Raw genomic sequence first — 21,958 nt, forward strand, 5'->3', positions numbered from 1 at the left:
TTGTATCTAAAATTTATATCTATACATACATTGATTGCTTTTATATCAATTTAAGTGTTAGATTGGCAAACATTGCTATCTGAACAGCATCACTCCATCTAGATCCTATCTGTATGATTATAGTTCCAACATGTTCTGTCATTGATCCATTCTTGACAATGGCTCAGTAACCTTAACTAATTTGGAAACAGTATGGAGTAAAATAATGCCCTATGCAATTTCAAATCATATCCTCATTTGTAATATAAATGTCTCTGTTCAAATCTGACTTTTTTTCCTTTCCCTGATGCAGGCTGGATGCATAGTTAAAACACAATGTGAAGTTAAGTGTGTTGTCAAAAACCCATATGTAAGTTCGCAAGATGTGAAAACTAGCGGAAAAAGCAGAAGATGGTTTGTTTATTTAAATGAGGTTGACTATATAACTGCTGATTTTGTAATCCTATCAGGTAGGAATCTGTAGTAAAAAAGGAAAAAACAGAGAGACAAAGCTATAGAACTTTTCCTTATTATTATTCTACAAAATACAGTGATCGGTAGAAATAAATAGGAAAACTAGAGAGCAATTCTAGGGCTAATTTTTAGGACCATAAAATCAGAGTGTATCTACTTTCCTGATTTATGGTATTTTCCTATTTTATTCAAATAACAAGAAAATAGCTAAGAATCCCTAAATTATCGACACTCCCCCTCAAGTTGGCGCAAAGATATCAATCATGCCCAACTTGCTAACTTGAAGTTCAAATGGCTGTCTCATCAAGCTCTTGGTGAAGACATCTGCAAGCTGCTTCACAGTGGGAACAAAAGGAGTACAAATTATCCCTTCGTCGAGCTTCTCTTTTATAAAATGTCTATCAATCTCAACATGCTTTGTCCTGTCATGTAACACCGGATTATGGGCTATACTAATAGCTGATTTATTATCACAGTACAGCCTCATAGGGAGACTAAATGGCTGTTTAAGTTCTTCTAGAACCCGTTTTAACCAAAGTACTTCACACACTCCTTGAGCCATTGAACGAAATTCAGCTTCTGCACTACTTCTAGCAACAACACTTTGCTTTTTGCTCCTCCAAGTAACTAGATTACCCCATATAAAAGTGCAGTATCCGGATGTTGATCTTCTGTCAGTGATTGAACCTGCCCAATCTGCATCGGTATAAACTTCAATTCCTCTTTGCTGATTTTTACCAAAAAACAAACCTTTCCCCGGAGTTGCTTTCAAATAACGAAGAATTCGAAACACAGCTTCAAAATGTTCCTCACAAGGAGAATGCATAAATTGACTTACCATACTTACAGCAAAAGCTATATCAGGTTGAGTATGAGACAAATAAATCAACTTCCCAACTAACCTTTGATATCTGCCAGCATTCACATGAACTCCTCCTTTCACTTCTCCAAGCTTCACATTTGCTTCAATTGGAGTATCAGCTGGCTTACACCCACTCATACCAGTTTCTTTCAAGAGATCCAAGGTATACTTTCTTTGTGATACCACTATACCTTCTTTTGATCTTGCAATTTCCATTCCCAAGAAATATCTTAATTGCCTCAAATCCTTTATCTCAAACTCCTTAGCTAAACATTGCTTTAATCGGCTCATTTCTTCTGTATCATCTCCTGTCAGAATTATATCATCTACATAAACGATTAAAACCGAGAGCTTGTCTTTGGTGGAGACTTTTGTAAAGAGAGTATGATCTGCTTGTCCTTGACTATAGCCCTGGCACTTCACAAACTTTGTAAACCTTTCAAACCAGGCTCTAGGTGACTGCTTTAGACCATATAATGATCTTTTAAGTCTACATACTTTGGATCCAAACTTCTCAATAAAGCCCGGTGGAGGCTCCATGTAGACTTCCTCTTCAAGATCACCATTGAGGAAAGCATTCTTTACATCTAATTGATTTAAAGACTAATCAAGATTTGCAGCAACTGACAAAAGAACACGAACAGTGTTTAGTTTAGTCACTGGAGAGAAAGTTTCAGAATAATCTATTCCATAAGTTTGTGTATAGCCTTTCGCTACCAGTCGAGCCTTGTATCGTTCTAAGGACCCATCAGAGTTATATTTCACAGTGAATACCCATTTACAACCAACAACACCTTTTCCTTGTGGTAGATCAACTTTTTCCCAAGTAGCATTCTTCTCCAGAGCTCTCATCTCCTCAAAAATAGCCTCCCTCCATTCAGGAACCTTTAGAGCTTCCTGTACATTATTTGGAATAACCACACTAGAGACTTGTGAAATAAAGACACGAAAGGAAGGGGTCACATTTTTATAAGAAATAAAGTTGGATAAAGGATGTTTAGTACAAGACCTAACACATTTCCTAAGAGCAATAGGAAGATCTTTTTGATTTGAGGAATTTAACTCAAAATTACCTGGAGGATTCTTGTCAGATTTTTCATGATCCAACCTCTGGTCAGATTCTTGGTGATGCTGTAGGACAATGTTCCTCTTCTTTTTTTGTTCTAGGTACTCCTTTGAATACACAAGACCTTTATACCGTTTCGTGCACATCTCTGACATTCCAGAATTTTGGTTATGTGATGGCATTAACGGAGGTTGTCTAGAATTTTCAACAGTTGATTCATTTGGATTCCCTTTCTCATTTTCTTTCGGCAAAACATCATTATTAATACAATCAAATTCAATGTTTAAGTCAGAATCATTTAAGCACATATCATTTTCACTATTGTTTTTCTCCCCCTGAAAATGAAAATTGTGAAAATATGATTGTCCTTCAAAGAAAGTGACATCCATAGAAACAAACATTTTTTTCAAAACTGGATCAAAGCATTTATAACCTTTTTGATTTGTAGGATAGCCTACAAAAATGCATTTATGTGCCTTTGGATCGAATTTTGTTCTTCTAGAGTCATGGTTATGAACAAAAGCAATACTGCCAAAAATTTTTAATGGAATACTTGTTATTAACCTTGAAGCTGGAAAACATTCATTGAAAAGATTTATTGGTGTCTTAAACCCTAAAGTTCTTGTAGGCATTCTATTTATCAAAAATGTGGCTGTCAAAATAGCTTCTCCCCAAAGATATTTTGGAACTTTAGTTGTAAAGCTCAAGGCCCTAGCAACTTCAAGGAGATGCTTATTCTTTCTTTCAGCCACTCCATTTTGTTGTGGAGTATTGATACAAGAACTTTGATGTATAATTCCTTTTTCATCAAAAAAATTCCCTAACACATGATTAAAAAACTCTTTGCCATTATCACTCCGAAAAATCTTAATCTGAGTCTGAAATTGTGTTTGTACCATAGTATAAAATTTTTTAAACACACTTTCAGCATCAGATTTATCTTTTAGCAGAAATACCCAAGTAACTCTAGTATGATCATCAATAAATGTAAGAAACCAGCGTTTTCCAGAAAAAGTTGCCACTCTAGAAGGGCCCCATACATCACTATGAATCATAGTAAATGGTTTTGATTTTTAGTATGGTTGTGGCAGAAAAACAGCACGATGATGTTTAGCTAATTCACAAACTTCGCATTGAAAACTGAAAGCATTTTTATTCATGAATAATTTGGGTAATAACTGCTTTAAATATTGAAAACTTGGATGTCCTAACCGAAAATGCCATAACATAATCTCATTGTTACTGGAAATAGAATTGAAACAAGTTTGCTGGTCTTGCCTTCCAAAGTTTGAACCATTATTAAAGAGGTAGAGGCCACCATCTTGCCTAGCATCCCCAATCGTCTTCCCCGAGGTTAAATCCTGAAATTTACAATGAGAGGACCAAAAATTAATTTTACAGTTATGATCACGAGTTAATTTACTGACTGACAAGAGATTATAGGACAAATGAGGAACATGAAGAACATCTTTCAAAGTAAGAAGAGGAGAAATAATAATTTTTCCTTTCCCTGCAACAGTTGCAAAGGAACCATATGCTATTTTGACCTTTTGATTTCCTGCACAAGGTGAATAAGAAGAAAACAACTGCGAGGACCCAGTCATATGATCAGTTGCTCCAGAATCTAATATCCAGGAGGTGTTTGGATTGATACAGGTAAAGGCTGTGGTGAAAATATTACCTGATTGGGCTAAAGAACAAGATGAACTAGAATTTCCTACGGATTGAGATTGAAACATCTTGTACAGGTGCTCCATTTGTTCTTTAGTAAAAGGAAGAGATTCTGAGGATGACTGCTGCTCTGGATTAGTGGTGCTAACTTGGAAAGTACGATTATCTCCTGCTGGCCGAGCATCGTCACCTGATTTCTTCTTCCAATTTGCAGGTTTTCCATGGAGTTTCCAACAACTTTCTCGTGTATGCCACGGTTTCCGACAATGATCACACCATGGCCTTTGTTTGCCTCCTCGTCTATCTCCTTGTTGCTCATTACCACGAGCTACAAGGGCTGAACCATCAAGATCAGTCTTTGGTTCCTCTACTCGCTTTAACATCACATGTCTCCGAGCTTCCTCGCGACGAACCTCTGAAAAAACTTCTCTAATAGAGGGTAGAGGTTTTCGCCCCAAAACTCGTCCTCGAACCTCATCAAGGTCTATATTTAGTCCTGCCAAAAATACAAACACTCGACTTTGCTCAACTTTTTCCTTGTATCGAGCGCTATCATTTGGACTCTCCCATACCTCAACTTCAAACATATCCAATTCTTGCCACAAAATCATCATGTCATTATAATATGCAGTTACATCTCTATCACCTTGTTGCGTCCGCCACATCCGAGTGTTTATTTCATATAATTGAGAATGATTCTCTAGGTCTGAGTATGTCTCTCTAACAGCCTCCCAAACATCACGAGCAGTTGGCAAAAACATGAACGGCTTTCCCAAAGTAGGTTCCATGGAATTAATAAGCCAGGCGGTAACCATTGAATTTTCTGATCGCCACTGTAGGAATTTTGGGTCATCAGCAGCTGGAGGTTGAATTTCTCCATTTAAATATCCAAGTTTGCCTTTGCCATCAATCACCAAACGCACAGACTGCGACCACTCTAAATAATTTTTACCATTTAACTTGTGAATGGTTATTTGTAAGGTGTTTTCACTAACAGGCACAATTGGGGATGGCTGGGAAATCCCTTCAGAGGATGTTGCAGTGCTGTTAGCGTCGGAGGAGGCCGAATTAGAGCCAACCATGGCTGCCTTGTAGTTCATGGCCGAACCCTAAAGCTCTGATACCATGTAGTAAAAAAGGAAAAAACAGAGAGACAGAGCTATAGAACTTTTCCTTATTATTATTCTACAAAATACAGTGATCGGTAGAAATAAATAGGAAAACTAGAGAGCAATTCTAGGGCTAATTTTTAGGACCATAAAATCAGAGTGTATCTACTTTCCTGATTTATGGTATTTTCCTATTTTATTCAAATAACAAGAAAATAGCTAAGAATCCCTAAATTATCGACAGAATCTGTAGTGACAAATGTTAGATCTGTTACTAGAATAGAATTTCTAAACCTCTTACAAGATTAAAACTTTGTGTTCTCAGCGGGTGTTTTTGGCACTACTCAGATTCTCTTTCAGTCACAAATGAGAGGATTAAATCTTTCAGACGCACTTGGGTGTGGATTCAGCTGCAAATGGGAATACTGTCGCTTTTCTTGCCGGAAGCCCTGCTCCCCTAAATTCTTATGGATTAGTCAGAAAGAAAATCCTAGAGACACCATTTCAACTGCGACCAGGGCCAGCCATCTCTTCATCTTACACTTCTTCATTGGGTTTCACAATCCAGGTCTAAGGTTTCAGTGCACTCATAAGTCAATTTACTTTAGCTCTCATGTACTTCTACTTTCGTGATACAAGATGTGAAAGTATATGATCATCAGAGTACTCATTTTGCTTTTGCTTTTGCTTTATGGTAGTTAAAAAATCTCCTGACACTAGTTTTCTTTTCTTTCTCTGCAGAATGCCGTACTTCCAACTGCTTATCCCTACTTGCTGTTTAAAGGGATCACAACTTATGGATGGCCGACTGGTTACTGGTTTTTTCATGGGATTATAGATAAGCTGAAGCATTTTGCAGGTTTTAAATCAAGCCAAGCAATGGTGCTTAATGCAATGGGATATGATGAGGGCGATGGGAAAATCATGTTTGAGAAGAGCACTAACAAAATCTGCTTTAGTCCACCTCGTGATCCTTTGCTGCCACGAAAAGTTGAGGCCTTTCAAAAGCTTACCAAGAAATTAGGGGGAATCCTTTTCTTATCAAGGTATCGAAGCACTTCGGTTCATCTTTTAGGTGGTTGCAATGCATCTTCAGATCCTTCACAAGGGGTTTGTAACTCCGTTGGTCAGGTTTTTGACCCAAAGGCCGCTGCTGGTGTGCACCCAGGCCTATATGTCTGTGATGGTTCTTTAATACCATGTTCTGTTGGTGTGAACCCTTGCCTTACTATTGCAGCAGTAGCAGAGCATGTAAGTAGGCATCTCGTGAAGGATGTTATTGAGTACAAGAACAAAAAAGGCATAGAAGATGTTGCTAAAACTGTTGATAAGAATTTGAAGAGCAATCAGAGATCAATGGTTGTGATTAAAGAGACTATGAAAGGTTACATTGGGGGTATGCCATGCACTGCTTATCTCAAAATGAAGATGAACTCTCAGAATCTTCAGGGTTTTGATTATACGAATTCTGTGATGGAGGATTCTCATTCGCTACTAAGAGGAAAAGTTGGTGGGTGTGTTGTATTTACAGCTATTGACAAGGATACATTACATGTTATAGATGGGGATGTTGATCTATGCCAAGTGGATTCCAGAACTCCTTACACACAGTACATGCGCTACCGTATTCTTCTTGCAGCTTCTTCTGGCTTAAGGTACAATAAACTTTGAATTTGATTCACTCTTTCACTTTCCTTTTTCCCCTACATAACTTTTAAAATCTGATTCTGTGCAGATATATTCTTGAGGGAAAGAAGATAATGAATCCTTTTCTCTTTGCGTTATATGCTTGGAGGGAGACAACTACGTTGCACGTAACATTCAAAAATGTTTCTGGCAATGGTCTGCGGGATGAAGTCACAAATTTAACAGGGGAGCTTAAAATTTCCGTGATAGAGCTACTGAAGAGCCTCATGACCCTTGAAGGGAACAGGAGGATAAACTTCGCATGTCTTCTCACACAGAGTGTCCTGAGGACCTATATTTTACAAATACCACGAGGGGGCCACAATGACTGTAACATGCCAGATTCTTACCATAAACATTATCCGAGCAGCTCTGTTCATGAAATTAAAGCAGGTATTAAAAAATCTACTTCAATTGGTTAAGATCCTGGAGATAGAAATTTGCTTAGATTTCACCTGATCAGGTGCAAATCAAAGTTAGTTGTTAGAAGACAATAAACGGAACATTTATATGTTTTAAATAGGGAAGAGTGCGCTGCAATCCTTAATTTTGCATGATTCCACAAAAAACTACAAATTATTTCACTTTAATACACTCAGATTACTGATATGACACTTGTCCAAACTGAAATGATGGACCAAAGGTAAGAATTGTTAATTTTATTTTCTTCACTGATACAAGTTTCTGTTTTCGTTGGTTGCTATGGATCATACAGAAGACGGACGTATCATCTGTTGCAGGCAATGGAAATGTGGTCAAACTCCTAGGAGGCTTAAAGGAGAGAAACAACTAAATCCAGTTCTCCTTCTTAATGGATATTCTATAGAAAGTTCTTGGCTCCCAACGGAACCAAATGATTTAGTTAGAACACTATTGGAAGAAGGGCACGAGACGTGGCTACTGCAATCGCGATTGCATCCTTTAAATCCTGCAGACAACTTCACAATTGAAGATATTGGAAGATATGATATTCCTGCTGGTAAAGGAAGGATGCAAAAAACCCAGTCGAATTTATATCTTACACTCGTTTAGTTGTAGTCTGAGTGAGCATTTTCTTATCTAAGTTATTTTTATAGCAATTGGTAAGATCCTCGAGTTGCACGGACACAACATAAAGGTTCACATAGTTGCTCACTGTGCTGGAGGCCTAGCCATTCACATAGCTCTTATGGGAGGGCATATCTCTGCAACCCACATAGCTTCTTTGTCTTGCACAAACTCTTCAATGTTCTTCAAGCTGAATGCATTGGCTACATTCAAAATGTGGCTTCCTCTGGTGCCCGTAAGTTTCTCTCTCTCACTCTCTTTTTTTTTTTTTAAATAATCTCAAACTTGGAATCTGTTAGATGTTTTACTCCAGCAGCAATCAGTACTGGTGGAAATCATCAGTCTCGACTTTTGGAGTTGTGATACATGTTTGAAATAGGGAGCATATGTTTCAAAGAGTATTAATAGTTTTATAGCAGGAGACATCTTCTTACATGTTTGCAAACCTATAGCTTGAGCCTCATTTAACATAACTCAATCTGCAGGTATCAATGGCTATACTGGGCAAGAACAATATTCTGCCTCTGTTAGAAACGTCAGAAACCAGTTTCCGCCACCATCTCTTGAGATGCATTGCCCGTTTTATCCCACGCTATGAGAGATGCACATGTAATGAATGTGAGGTCCTATCTGGTGTATTTGGTAATGTTTTCTGGCATCAAAATATAAGCCGTACAATGCACCATTGGATATACAGGGAAAACACAACAAGGCTTCCCATGGCAGGATTTCCTCACCTCAGAAAAATTTGCAACTCAGGATTTATCGTGGACAGCCATGGAAACAACTCGTATCTGATCCATCCAGAGAGAATGAAACTCTCGACGCTGTATATCTCTGGCGGACGGAGTCTTCTTGTGACTCCAGAGACTTCTTTTCTGGGCAACAAGTATATGAAAATGCACCAACCGGGTTTTAGACATGAACGGGTAGTTGTGGATGGTTTTGGGCATTCAGATTTATTAATCGGGGAGGAGGCTGATAAGAAAGTCTTTCCTCACATATTATCTCACATAAGATTGGCTGAACAAGGGAAAAATGGTGTGATCAGTTCAGGAGAGAAATATAGCAAAGAGTCCTTAGCTTGGGAAGATGATTTCTACTCTGCGTCCAGAGGATTTGGAAGCAGCTGGTATTCCCAAAGGATTGTTGTTTTGTTGATGTTGTTGTGGGTTGTTATTATGTTGATTTCATTATTCCTATGATTCATAAACTACAGTGAGGAAAAGAACCATTATGGGGAATTGCTCAGTTTACGTTTACAGCCATGAATAAGATTTTCAGTGGCATCAGTGCGCTTGATGCGTTAGTTTCTGCAGGCAAGGTGGGTAACTGTTGACTCTTATCAACAGCATGCAGTCATCACAGGACTTGCTAGCATGATCAAGAAGGAAGTGGGTTAGTCTTGAGTCATTATCATCCACAACATCAAAGAATATTAATAATAAAAGCAGTTGCTCTGCTCTTTGCAACTTTTTTTTTTTTTTTTAATTCTAGGATGTATTTTGTTCAAATTTATGTAAATTTGCTTGAAGGTAGAATTATGCCAGTTGCAGTGAAAATTTACGAATAAATTTAACGACCAATCTCATTCCAAACCGATGCGGTGGGTTAGAAGTGATCAGGTTTTAGTAGATGCGGGTCAATCGAGCTTAAATACCCAAAGCTAATCGGGCTGACTATGCCGTTCTACCATTGACAACCTCTAAAGTCCATCAACCTCTCTCTTGAGGAAAAACTTCAATTAACTGATTAACAGAATCATTATTTACAAGGCATCTATGTTCTTTCAAAACTATCCTTAATTCAATCTCTTTCCGCCAAATCGCTTCTTCTTTATGAATATTTTTTTTAAAAAAAAAGAAATAATACTTCATTTTAATGAATAGGGGACGGCAAAAAAAAGTGAAATATCTTTTCATCAAAATAAATTGAGATTTGACATACCAGAAATTGTTTAAAGGAAGGATGAAGATGAGAGAAGTGTCGGTGTTGAGTGGCGAGCTATTGACATGCGAACGCTAGCCGTACGTGTCACAAATACCTGCTTCATTGGAGCTGGCGGCGCAAAACGCTGAGACTCTATTTTTGTTATACAAGTCGCCTTGGATCTTCATCTTCTTAATTATTACTATTATTATTATTATTGTCAAGTTCTTTAATTAATCTCGTCAATTGTTGATTCTTCAATGATTCAATTTAATTTGGGATAAAAATAAAGAAAGAAAACAGATTATAATGGGAGAGAGAGAGAAGGAGAGAGTCAATATTGAATTGTACAAAAAGCGAGTTAGGAATGGTAATGGGATAGATATGGGTTGGATCTGTTCTAAATTCAAATCCATAATAAAAATTAAGACCTGTATCTGCTCCAGATCCGTCATGAATCCATATTTTTCGCTCCATATCCAGATCTAAAAAAGAAATAAATATTTATATCTGCTCCAAATCCAAAAAAATTATTAAAATCCAAATCTGCTATAGATCCGTCATGAATTCTAAAATTCAGTAATAAAAAGTAATAATTTTTTAGATTGAAAATTGAAGGCTAAAATGTATTGATAACAAATAAATTATATATATTTTCTCAAAAATATAATAAATATTGTATCTTATACTTTTACACCAACACAACAAATAAGAAAGATAATAAAATATTATTAAGAAGTAATTGCAGGAGTAAGATCAATCTAATATTCTATTGTCTCCTTCATCATTCTAATATCCACGATACACCTACCCTCATTCCTACAACATTAGATAATAACATATAAATTAAATATGATTTATATTCAGTCCTTTATTATTTTTATTATGACCATATTTGACTAAATATATGAATAATTATATTCCTTAAAAATTATTTGGCCAATATAATAAAATAAATTGCCAGGTTATATTACTTGGTTTGTAATTTGAATATTGTATGTACATGCTTTGGGGTTGGCTGAGCTTTAAATTTAAAAAACTAACCTTTAAATTTTAAGAGTTTAAATGCATGGTAAACACTACTAATATGCTATGAATAAAATTTATTATCATTATAATTCCACAATTGTTAAGAAAATTTTAAAATAAAATAAAATAAAAATATGAGTGGATATGGATATGAATTTAGATATTAAGATGGATCCAAATCTGCTCCAGATCCGTCTTAAATCCGCACATCGATATCTAAATCCGATCCAAATCCATTTTAAACCAATCCAAATTTAATCTGATTAGATTTGAATCACGTGAATCTTGGATCAGATCCAATCCATTGCCATCCCAAAAGCGAGTTACTGAAATTGAATTTAGGAGTAATTTTGGAAGAAATAATTCTTCCAATTAATTGATGGGCTTTTGTTGGAAGGTGCGTTTGATTAGACTTTAGAGACGTGTCAGCTCATTATGAAAAAACGTTTATAAAACTATTAATAATTCAAAATTCCTTGAGCTAAGGCAACGCTGGAATAGCTCAGTTGGTTAGAGCGTGTGGCTGTTAACCACAAGGTCGGAGGTTCAAGCCCTCCTTCTAGCGAGAGTTACAATTTTGCTCGTGCGGTTTTATTTTGTTACTCTTAATAATGCATGTTAAAACTACATAATGACTATTAAAAATTTAAAATCAAGCAAACTGGTTCTCCAATTCTTTTTTAGGTCTGATAAAAGTACATTATTCATTTTAAATTACACAAATGCCTTTCTTGTCGATTGTCAAAGTAGGTGTGATTTTGCAACTCCGATGGTGCCAACTGATAAAACAACTCAAGATAGTAGTTATCATCAGTATCTGCATACCATATCAGCTTTGTGGTGACACATTTTATCACAATATGCTCAGCAGAAATGGACATATAGGCAAAGCCGCATGAGTGGCCAATTTTGAAGGAGCTTTTTTTTAAAAAAAAAAAAAAAAATCAATTTGCTTCTTGTCTTTGTAACAATGCGCGAAGTGGCTAATTTGCCACCACAAAGCTGATATGGTATGTAGATGCTGATGATAACTACTATCTTGAGTTGTTTTATCAGTTGGCACCATCGGAGTTGCAAAATCACACCTACTTTGACAATCGACAAGAAAGGCATTTGTGTAATTTAAAATGAATAATGCACTTTTCTCAGACCTAAAAAAGAATTGGAGAACCAATTTGGAAATTAAATATGTTAACTTGTTTTGCCATGATGATTACAGATAGCATAGTTAGGCACATATTTCTTTTTGGCCTTCAAGTGAAGCTACTTGGGGTACGGCTCTTTCACATGCTGGACAAGAACTAGTAATGCAATTTGGTTTTGTTGTAGGTTTAGAAGAAAGCAGATTATTTCAAAATCTAATCTAGAAGCTGTTCGATGCAATTTGTCAAGGAGCAGTATACTATGGACCTTATTTGTCTCATCTATGCATTGTTTTGTTTAATTTAATAGAGAAACAAATGGAATTTGTATCCACTGTTTTAACCTCACATATTGACATAGAACAAAATAGTTTATTCAGTATCTTGGAGGCTGGCAGTATCAATTTCTATAAATTTACTTGATTGGAAAAAAGGAATTCTCCTCCTTTTTCCCTTTCACTTATTTCATTTTTAATGTCTTGTAAGACATGCTAAACTGCTAAACAATTTATAAACATTAATAAGCTGAATCCTGGTCACAATATCTTACGGGATTTCCCAAAATATGGTGGAACAAGATGGTTAAGATGCTGCTGTTGTGGGGTCTGGATATGGAGGTTCTGTTGCATCTTTCGATTGTCAATGGCAGGAGTGTAAAAGTGTGTCTAGTTGAGAAAGCTCGGCAATGGGAACCTCATGATTTTGCAACTGATAGTTTTAAGATCATGTCTGCTGTGAGGACGGAGAACCGGAACTCAGGTTTCAGCTTTGGCCCGAAAGATGCTTTGTTTCGGGTTATTTCTCTTGTTGCCTCAGTTCGTTAGTTATTTGGTTGCTTCTGAAAAGCTTTTACATTAACAGAAAACATTTGAAACAAGTGATGAAGACGTAGATTCATGATTATGTCATAAATCTAAAGTAAGGTGCATGACAAGTATTCCAAGTCAATTTTATTGACAAGCATTACCTAGTACTTAATCTAATCTTTGAGCATAATGCTAGTGAGGATTTTTATGACTGAATGATGAAATAACAGGTCTATGAACAAAGTGATTCTCTAGCGGCAGTGGCTTGCGGGGCTTGGTGGAGGTTCACTAGTCAATGCTGCCAACCCCAGTTCGTGCTAGAAGGAATCCAAAATGGCCGAAGGAATGGGAAAGGGACTGGGACAGCTGTGAAGCTTCTGCGGCTGCTATGTTGAGAATACAGAGTGTTCCTGTCAGTTTTCCTGTTGCCGCAGTCACAGGAGAAATAGCAAATGGAAACAACTTCGCATAAGAGAAGACATTGGAAGATATTGTACTACGCCATAGTGGGGGCTCGGAGCTCTGGCCTCTGCCGTAGCAGAGCTGATCTTCAGAATACTGGCTGAATTTACCTTACAAAATGCCAGATTAGTAGTATTTTCAGGCATCTAATAAGTAAAGGTTCTTTGGCGGACTGAAAAGGTTCCAAGGATCATCTTTGAGCTATCCATCTTTAGTTGCCAAACAGCTTACTAGTAATGGCGATGAGATCAATTCAAGAGAATCCTCGATTTCAGTAACTTACTGTTGAAGTTATATGCCGAGAAATTAGTCTTGTATACTTCTCTAAGCTTTTTCAACTTACTTTTGCCATCTCAGAGAATCTGATGTAAAGATGTTTCTGATTTCAGGAGGAAAAAAAAAAAAAAAAAAGTCACCAAAAAACATTTATCATTAGAAAACACTGCAAAATTCAAATTCTTTTAACCCCAAAGGAAAGTTACGTAATCAATCTGTCGACGACATAATATGTACGTGTTTGTGAAATAAAATGATCGAATGGTGCTATTGACAGCTTTCCAAAGCTCGCCTGAAGTTTGGAACCTTATTTTTATGTTTATAGCTGCATTTATTGTTAGAATTACGTAAAAGGATAACAAAGAATTACGCAAAATAAATTTAATTAATACCAAAGTTAATCTTGTTTTATTAGTATCTCTTCGCACCCCTTCAATTTTTTTTTGTTTTTTTAAATTTGATAATCAATTACTTACATGTGTTTTCTTCGTCACTTCAAAATCATTTTGAAATTATAAAAAAGAACTGAATTCACTCTAAATTATACAGTAAAAAAAGGTGTTTATAATGTGGATGTGAAGAGATTATAGCAAGACGAAAATACATATATGGATTAGTTTAACCGAGTTTTTATTTATATTTATTAATATATATTTATAACTTGGATGCTGAAGGGGTGCCAATAGTTTATCATTTCAAACACTCTAATTTGACTAATGATGTTTCACAATCAATTGCTGCCTAATTGACCTAATTTTCATTTCTCGACGAATGTTAGTACCAGACGCACCAATATTACATTTTCATTTGGGTTAATTTTAAATTACTCTCATCGTGAAATGTTAATTTTTAAAATATTCTTTAAACTTTTGTAAATTCAACCTACCTCTATTTTTATTTAAATAAATAAAAAAGAGGACATGTTAATGATTTTTTTTGGATTAATTTAGAATTATTTTGATTGTAAATTGACTGTCTTCAAATCGTTCCTTACTTTTAAGAACCTCAATTTACTCCCTATTTTTATTAAAAAGACTGAAAAAAAAGCATCAATCAACCCTTATTTTTTACTTATCTTTTGAATAAAAATAAGAGTACCACGAAATTTTTAAAATTAAAGAAGATAATTTAAAGATAGTTCATTCACGATGGGTAATCCAAAATTTATATAAAATAAATTGAGATTTACAATAATTTAAAGTATTTTAAATAATATCTTTTCATGAAGGATAATTCTAAATGAACTATATTTACTCACTTTAGATATTTAATTGGGATACTTAATGATGTGATATTATATGTTATCCATTCAATAAAATTAATTAACATCAATAATAAAATAATTGATTTAATAATCAATAATAAAATTAATTAATATGATATATATGACATTAAATAATTAATGACACGATATGTATCCGAACTAAATATCCAAGCTTATTAAACATATCATTATTGATGCAAGCCTTGGGTCCTCCTTTCAAATCTATCGGCCCAAACACCCCAATTGCACCGGCTGCCAGCTAACCAACAAACAAAACCTAAAGAGCATTTTTAAAAGGTTAGATTAATTTTATTCTTTAAATATTTATTTATTTATTAATGTGATAAAAATAATAATGAAAAAATATATTATTTTTTATAAAATTTGTTAAATATAAATGAATTAATATTATTTTAATTAAATAATTTTTTTTAAAAATATAATTCAAGTATTTTTTTAATAAAAAATAATTTTATAAAATTAAAGGGAGATAATTATTTTTTTATTTAAAAAAAATTAATTAAACTATTTTTTTGAATATTAAATAATACGTCGCACTTCGAATAAGTAATAAAACTTTTTTGAATTGTTTTGGAGATGCTCTTAGACCCATCAATCTCTTTCGCTCCCACGTCATTCAACAATCACTTGGGTGATGAGCTGCAGTCTGCAGAGCCCACAACAATGGCGACTTTCAGCTTCTGCTCTAATTTCCCATCACCAACCTCTTCACTTTCCAAGTTCGGTTCCTCTAAACCCTTGATTATATTCCCCTCAAATGGCACCCACAATCGCCTCTCTTCATCCAAACACTCCCCGCCAACTTCCATCTTCTGTCCCGCCACCAAAGGCCCCTCCAGTGACAACATCCCCAAGTAAATTCTCTCTCTCTCTTTTCATTTTTTCTTTAATAATTACGTGTTGCATTTATTTTACCATATCAGCGGTGTTCGAATTCCTGACCTCTTGTTCCGCTTGAAAGATTTTATCAATTGAACAACCGGACAATTTTATGTGAAATGTTTGTATTGTTCCTTTGTATCAGCAACTTCTCTATCATAGAAGGACCGGAGACTCTTCAAGATTTTGTTCAGATGCAGCTCAAGGAAATTGAAGATAACATTAAGCATCGGCGCAATAGGATATTTTTCCTCATGGAAGAGGTTTATTCTCTTTTTAAGTATTTTAAATTAAAGGATAAAGCATTGTTTTGTGTTATTCTTGATATTGATTTAATTCATGTTAGATTTTCCCCCCCCCTCGTATGTTCTAGTTAAGGAGATTGAGGGTGCAGCAAAGAATAAAGGGTTTGAAAGTTATTGATGAAAGCGGCGAGGAAGAGGCAAGTGAGATGCCTGAAATCCCATCATCAATTCCTTTTCTGCCTTATGTGGTGAGGCTTGAAACAGAATTTTTTTTTTTTTTTTTTTGAATTTGATCCTAAAAAGCCTAGTAAAGCAATATATATATTTTTCATTTCCATTGTTCTGATGATGTTAAGAGATTGTTGTGTCTGATCTTGTTCACTTTTATTTTAAGTAGACTCCAAAGACCTTGAAGCAGCTTTATCTGACGAGCTTATCATTCATATCTGGAATAATCCTATTTGGGGGTCTTATTGCACCAACTGTAAGTTTACAGAGAGTGACTGCTTTGCTCTTATTCCAGTTCATCTTCATATGATTTGTTTGCTTTAAAGGCTGTTTATCATCTTATTAGGAGTCATTTACATTTTGTGAGGCATTATTTTATTGCTTAAACTTTTGGTCGACCAATTGCAACAAAAGAACAGAAGACATTGGTTGTGTATTAAAGGGTGCCTATTTTTATACCATGGATTGGCCTCAAAGCTGCTTCATTCTTATTTTCAGGATGCTGCCTGCACATAGTCATATTGACTAAAAGCCAAATTCATGGAATGGTAGCTTGTAAGAAATGATCTATTAAAAAAGATGGGAAAGAAAGTGAATGCTACCATAACAGTTCTAGATTATTTGAGATTATTAATTAGTTGAGGTAAAAGACTAAGAAGTACAGACATAAATTAGAAGCTAATTTAGACAAATTGCAAAGATTGCGCTCATGATTCTGTTTAAGGGTAGGCCTGAAAACGCAAGTTAAGTATTGGTTGATAGCTGATGGCGTGTAGGTGAGATGTATGTAGACAGTTCAGAATGTTGCAAAAGATATATTAAGTTTAGGGGGAATGTTTTGCTTATATCCAACCCAAAAAGTTGATAAATGATGTCTTCAATCGCACTGTTGTGAGTTATGTGTACTTGCAGCTTTCTATTAGGTTGTTTTTAGTTGACTATTTACTCTTTTTTATTTTTAAATCCGTGACCATTGTTCACCTTCTATATTCTGTTCGCAATGGCAGCTGGAGCTGAAATTAGGTTTAGGGGGCACCTCTTATGAAGATTTCATTCGCAACATGCACTTACCCATGCAATTAAGGTATTGGTGAACCTGCATTTCTCCTAAACAGAAAAAGAAAAAGTTTTGGTGCAACCAAACTTTAAATTTGCTCATGCTTTCTGTTCCATTTCTAATCAGTTTGATTCCATATTCAGTCAGGTCGATCCCATTGTGGCATCCTTTTCAGGTGGGGCAGTGGGTGTCATATCAGCTTTGATGTTAATTGAAGCTAACAATGTTGAGCAACAAGAGAAAAAAAGGTGCAAATATTGTCATGGAAGCGGTATGTATCAATGTACACTTGTATATGTCTGTGCATGCTATTCAAACTTTGCTTTCTTTCATTTGAGAAATAAATTTGGCTTTAGTTTTACTGTGCACTGCCAGCATTTATTGTGAAATAACTGAAAATTGTGGCCTTCAAACGAAACATATAGAAATTTTATTTAACTAACGTAGAGTTGTATCTACTTTATATGCTGTATGTCCAAAAAAAATGATGAGACGGTGGAGCATTTGTTACTATAATGATGCAGGAAAGTGTAGTTGATTTTTTAAAATGCGGAAACTATTTTCAAAGATTGGAACTCATTACTGATAGTCTTTGGAAAATTCAAATGTTTGATAGGGTTGAGCTTTCATTCCAAGGATGTAGCTTTTGAGATCTTTTATATATGGATGAACTCTTCTTTTTTCTTGGTCATCTTATCTTATGACTTCACTTCATATGCATAATGAGCTTTTTTCCTTATCTTATCTTATGACTTCACTTCAGTATGCTTCATGGTCATACTGCTTTTGAACTTTAAAAGAGTTTTTAGTCATGAAAGATAGATTACTAAATATAATCTAATCAGTTATGTTGAATGGGTTCCACTAGTCATTTTCATATCCTTTTGGTTTGTTGTTGTATCCAACTGCCTAAAGATGGCTCATAATTATTTTGCTAGGATGGTTTTATTTGCATTTGCATTGATGTCATTACATTCAAATCCTTAATGAAAAATATCTTGTCAATATCCACTACCCACAACCAAAAAAGTAAATTGGAAACACAGAAGCTCATTTTCTTTGCCTCGTTCTTTTCTTAATTTTCTTTGACATTTTGTTTATAATTTCCATTAGTTTATTTTTTGTATAATCCCTTGGACAGGATACTTGGCCTGTGCTCGATGTTCTTCTAGTGGTGTTTGCTTGAGTGTTGATCCTATCTCAACATCCAATGCATCCAATGGTCCTCTGAGAGTGCCCACTACTCAACGGTGTCCAAACTGCTCAGGTGCAGGAAAGGTACAAAATTTGATAAGAAAAAGATTGCTACTCAAGCAGACATATGCCTTTGCTATTTTGGGCATTAAGATGTTGTAAAAGTTGTTTGATTGAATGCATTTTAAAGCTCCTTCTCATGCCTCAATCAATCAGCTGCACTAAAACAACATTAAATTGACTTCATTTTTATTGAGTTATGGTGGCTAATCATTTTCCATGCTTATTCAGGTGATGTGCCCGAGCTGCCTCTGCACCGGAATGATGATGGCAAGCGAACATGACCCACGGATAGATCCATTTGACTAAAGAGCTCTCACTTTTGCAATGTAATTTTCTTTGCAGTCACTATTACTGAGGAACGCAATTTGTCCGAAAACAAATTTTGTTATAGAAGAAATACATACACACAATATTTTCACTCCATAAAGAAAGAGAAATAAAACTTGTATGATCTAGAACAAAAAGGCTTCTATACACCCCGTGGAAGGAGAATAGAAACTAGTGGTACTTGGTAGTGGTAAGAAGAAGCTGCTAATTGATGAGCGCTTAAATGAGAATTTGGTTGTGCTTGTCAATTAGATAAAATGGAATACAAAATGATTAATACAATTTTTCTTTCATAAGAAGACTAGGCAATTAACAGGGACAAACTGTTGTGAATTTTAAATTTATCTCAAACGTTAAAAATATTATGAATCGTTAATCAATGAAAACATGACAGTTTGGCCGAGTGGTCTAAGGCGCCAGATTTAGGCTCTGGTCCGAAAGGGCGTGGGTTCAAATCCCACAGCTGTCAAATTTCCCTTTGACCATTTTGTATAATTTTATTTTTAAAACGACGTCGTTTGTTTATATCGTATTCTTCACCTCACCGTCTGTACTGACGAGAAAGCGGACAGCGGGACTTCACCAATGGCGAGAATCTTGAAGAATAGACACAACAGCTTGAACCTGCTGACTCGGTTCCTCAACTCACCAACAACACGATCACTCCAAACCCTAGCCTATGAAGAAGTCCGATCTTCCTCGGACAGACCGTACACATCAACAGCTTTCGTTCTCCATGGCCTCCTCGGATCCGGCCGCAACTGGCGATCCTTCTCCCGCAACCTCGCCTCAACACTCTCCCAACCTTCTGCTTCATCCGGTAACAACAATTACTTGGATTTAAGTTTTATTTATTTACGTCAATTTTTAGCTATTTTGTTTGTTTCTTTGTGGATATAGAGTGGAGGATGGTGCTAGTGGATTTGAGGAATCACGGGAGGTCAGCTGAGATTGAGGGCCTTGACCCGCCGCATGACATCGCGAATGCTGCTAATGATTTGGCTAATTTGGTCAAAGCCAAAGGCTGGGATTGGCCTGATGTTGTTATAGGTCATTCAATGGGTGGGAAAGTTGCGTTACACTTTGCTCAAAGTTGTGCTCGTGCCGATTATGGCCAATCCGTGGCATTGCCTAAACAGGTTTGACTTTGGTAACGTTTTGTTGATGCTTGTGATTGGTAAAGTCAATTGCTGATGAAGAACTAAAGTCGAATTGCTGATGAAGAACTAACTACATGTTTATGACAGTTAATTAAGGATTCTGATATGTGTTATTCATTGGAATCAATAAGTATTAGAATTTATCAGAGGTGAAAATTTGATGTTTGAGCACGCATGAACCTTTATATGTATTTTATGTTTTATTTTTACTGTTAGCATACTTGCAGTCGGGGGCCTCAGTAATGTTACTGGTTTGGTACCTTAGTGTGCCTTTAAAAACACCATCAGTTGTCAACACAAGTTGTTGACAGTGTTGTACACCCTGCATCTTGCATGTGCACTTAGATGGGATAGATATATTATGTGAATTTTAATTTTACTTATCTGACATATCATATTAAGAAAAGAGGTTGCTTTGTTTCATTTTAACTGGAAACTTTTAAGTTTTAATCATATTTCTTTAACTGTGGCAATACCGTCTTGTAAAATTAAAACTTTTTTGTTATGAATCTCAAATAACCTATATTAAAGTTTTCAAATTTCTTGGAAACTAGAAATGAAGACATGGATTTAGATGATGTGATCTTGGCTTAAGAATAAGTTGAAAGTTGCCTGATGGGCTTTGTTATTCTTTTGTGATTTCTGATGTCAAGATGACCGTGCATACAAAGTAACATATGGAATATGGCAAATTTTGTTATTGGGTGATCTGAAAATAATAGTCTGCAAGTAGATGATAAAATTTCTGGGCACTTATATTTTGTTTTCTGATGCAGAGCAGCTGTGGGTGTTGGATTCTGTCCCTGGAAAAGTGAAAACAGAAAATAGTGAGGGTGAAGTCGAGAAAGTTCTGCAAACCTTGCAGAGTTTACCTTCATCAATCCCATCACGAAAGTAACACCCCTTTTCTTTATAATGATGCATTATTCTCTGCATGGTTTGACCTGTTGTGTTATTGATCCAATTATTCACTGCTAAAATGGTCCAAATGCAGATTTTAGATGGAATTGTGGTCTGCCATCACTTTTTTTTTTTAAGTAACCTTTTATGATGCTGAAAAATCTCTATATATGTTTATCGGGAAATCTTGGCATAATAAAAGTATCTGCTATGCCTTGTGCTATTTGTTCTTATTCTTATTAATGTCATTATGTTCGCTTCAGGTGGCTTGTGAATCACATGATGGAGCTTGGATTCTCCAAATCATTGTCAGAATGGATTGGCACCAACCTCAAGAAATCTGGAGAACGTGAGACATGGGCTTTTAATCTTGATGGTGCTGTTCAGATGTTCAATTCTTACCGGTAAATCTCTTATTTTTCATTGTCTGCAGTTTGACTCACACACACTAGAAGAAAATGTAATTTCAATCTTGTTATTTCATTTTATGACCTGGAGCAATACATTGGATGCAGGGAAATGTCATATTGGCCTCTTTTGGAGCACCCACCGCAAGGAATGGAGATAGCTATTGTACGTGCAGAAAAGAGTGACCGATGGGATCCAGATGTGATTCAGCGGCTTGAAGGCCTTGCCAATAGACAAGGAGATGGATCCGAGGGTAAAGTTTCCGTACATGTTCTTCCCAATGCAGGCCATTGGGTTCATGTGGACAATCCAAAAGGACTTCTTGAGATTGTGGCTCCCAGGATTGCATCTGTTTAACTATATTGCAATTTGTTTCGTAGAGCTGTCATTTGTTTCAAAATTAATTAAATATCTTCATTATTATTTCTCCATTCTCGCCCAGCCTGTGTTGGAACAAGGCACTGATTTTGTTTAAAAATTAAAATAAGTGTAAATCAATCAGAGGTGAGAGTGATGAGTCATCTTTACGTAACTTAAATTGTTTGTTCGAAATCCAGACTTGGTTAATTTAATAATATCGGTGGTTTCGTTAGCTCTCTCAAGCAGTTCATGCTGCATTTCAGTAAAGCTAGGCTGTTGTGAAAGTTCTCGGTTCAAAGATAAGTAACAATTTG

At 35.7% G+C, this 21,958-nt stretch overlaps 3 protein-coding genes and 2 non-coding genes across 5 annotated transcripts; all 5 read left to right on the forward strand.

Annotated features, from left to right (window-relative positions):
* Positions 1–303: 303 nt before the first annotated feature.
* LOC18039271 lies at positions 304–9,336 on the forward strand. The gene is made up of 6 exons (XM_024181854.1): positions 304–449; positions 5,487–6,816; positions 6,897–7,240; positions 7,563–7,826; positions 7,924–8,129; positions 8,380–9,336. Exons 2-6 carry the CDS (start codon positions 6,041–6,043, stop codon positions 9,097–9,099), a joined length of 2,310 nt encoding a protein of 769 aa, XP_024037622.1. The 5' UTR covers positions 304–449; positions 5,487–6,040; the 3' UTR covers positions 9,100–9,336.
* Positions 9,337–11,343: 2,007 nt separating this feature from the next.
* Positions 11,344–11,417, forward strand: TRNAN-GUU. The gene has a single exon. It is a non-coding gene; the product is annotated as a tRNA-Asn (tRNA).
* Positions 11,418–15,393: 3,976 nt separating this feature from the next.
* LOC18039750 (protein ORANGE-LIKE, chloroplastic) lies at positions 15,394–18,989 on the forward strand. The gene is made up of 8 exons (XM_006430090.2): positions 15,394–15,677; positions 15,848–15,965; positions 16,076–16,195; positions 16,345–16,431; positions 17,183–17,259; positions 17,376–17,503; positions 18,374–18,510; positions 18,718–18,989. Exons 1-8 carry the CDS (start codon positions 15,400–15,402, stop codon positions 18,793–18,795), a joined length of 1,023 nt encoding a protein of 340 aa, XP_006430153.1. The 5' UTR covers positions 15,394–15,399; the 3' UTR covers positions 18,796–18,989.
* Positions 18,990–19,205: 216 nt separating this feature from the next.
* Positions 19,206–19,285, forward strand: TRNAL-UAG. Its single transcript has one exon. It is a non-coding gene; the product is annotated as a tRNA-Leu (tRNA).
* Positions 19,286–19,322: 37 nt separating this feature from the next.
* LOC18039592 (protein ABHD11) lies at positions 19,323–21,876 on the forward strand. Its single transcript, XM_006430092.2, has 5 exons — positions 19,323–19,636; positions 19,717–19,955; positions 20,758–20,870; positions 21,140–21,280; positions 21,392–21,876. Exons 1-5 carry the CDS (start codon positions 19,402–19,404, stop codon positions 21,639–21,641), a joined length of 978 nt encoding a protein of 325 aa, XP_006430155.1. The 5' UTR covers positions 19,323–19,401; the 3' UTR covers positions 21,642–21,876.
* The last annotated feature ends 82 nt before the right edge of the window (positions 21,877–21,958 follow it).

Source organism: Citrus clementina, unplaced genomic scaffold (genome assembly GCF_000493195.1).
Source record: "Citrus clementina cultivar Clemenules unplaced genomic scaffold, Citrus_clementina_v1.0 scaffold_6, whole genome shotgun sequence".
In the NCBI taxonomy this organism is placed as follows: Eukaryota; Viridiplantae; Streptophyta; class Magnoliopsida; order Sapindales; family Rutaceae; genus Citrus; species Citrus x clementina.

Coding starts and splice junctions, on each gene's coding strand:
- LOC18039750 (XM_006430090.2), top strand. CDS start 15,400: ATGCTCTTAGACCCATCAATCTCTTTCGCTCCCACGTCATTCAACAAT. Junction 15,678..15,847: donor TCCAGTGACAACATCCCCAA/GTAAATTCTCTC, acceptor CCTTTGTATCAG/CAACTTCTCTATCATAGAAG. Junction 16,196..16,344: donor TTCCTTTTCTGCCTTATGTG/GTGAGGCTTGAA, acceptor TATTTTAAGTAG/ACTCCAAAGACCTTGAAGCA.
- LOC18039592 (XM_006430092.2), top strand. CDS start 19,402: ATGGCGAGAATCTTGAAGAATAGACACAACAGCTTGAACCTGCTGACT. Junction 19,637..19,716: donor CCAACCTTCTGCTTCATCCG/GTAACAACAATT, acceptor TTGTGGATATAG/AGTGGAGGATGGTGCTAGTG. Junction 20,871..21,139: donor TCATCAATCCCATCACGAAA/GTAACACCCCTT, acceptor TGTTCGCTTCAG/GTGGCTTGTGAATCACATGA.
- LOC18039271 (XM_024181854.1), top strand. CDS start 6,041: ATGGTGCTTAATGCAATGGGATATGATGAGGGCGATGGGAAAATCATG. Junction 6,817..6,896: donor GCAGCTTCTTCTGGCTTAAG/GTACAATAAACT, acceptor GATTCTGTGCAG/ATATATTCTTGAGGGAAAGA. Junction 8,130..8,379: donor TGTGGCTTCCTCTGGTGCCC/GTAAGTTTCTCT, acceptor CTCAATCTGCAG/GTATCAATGGCTATACTGGG.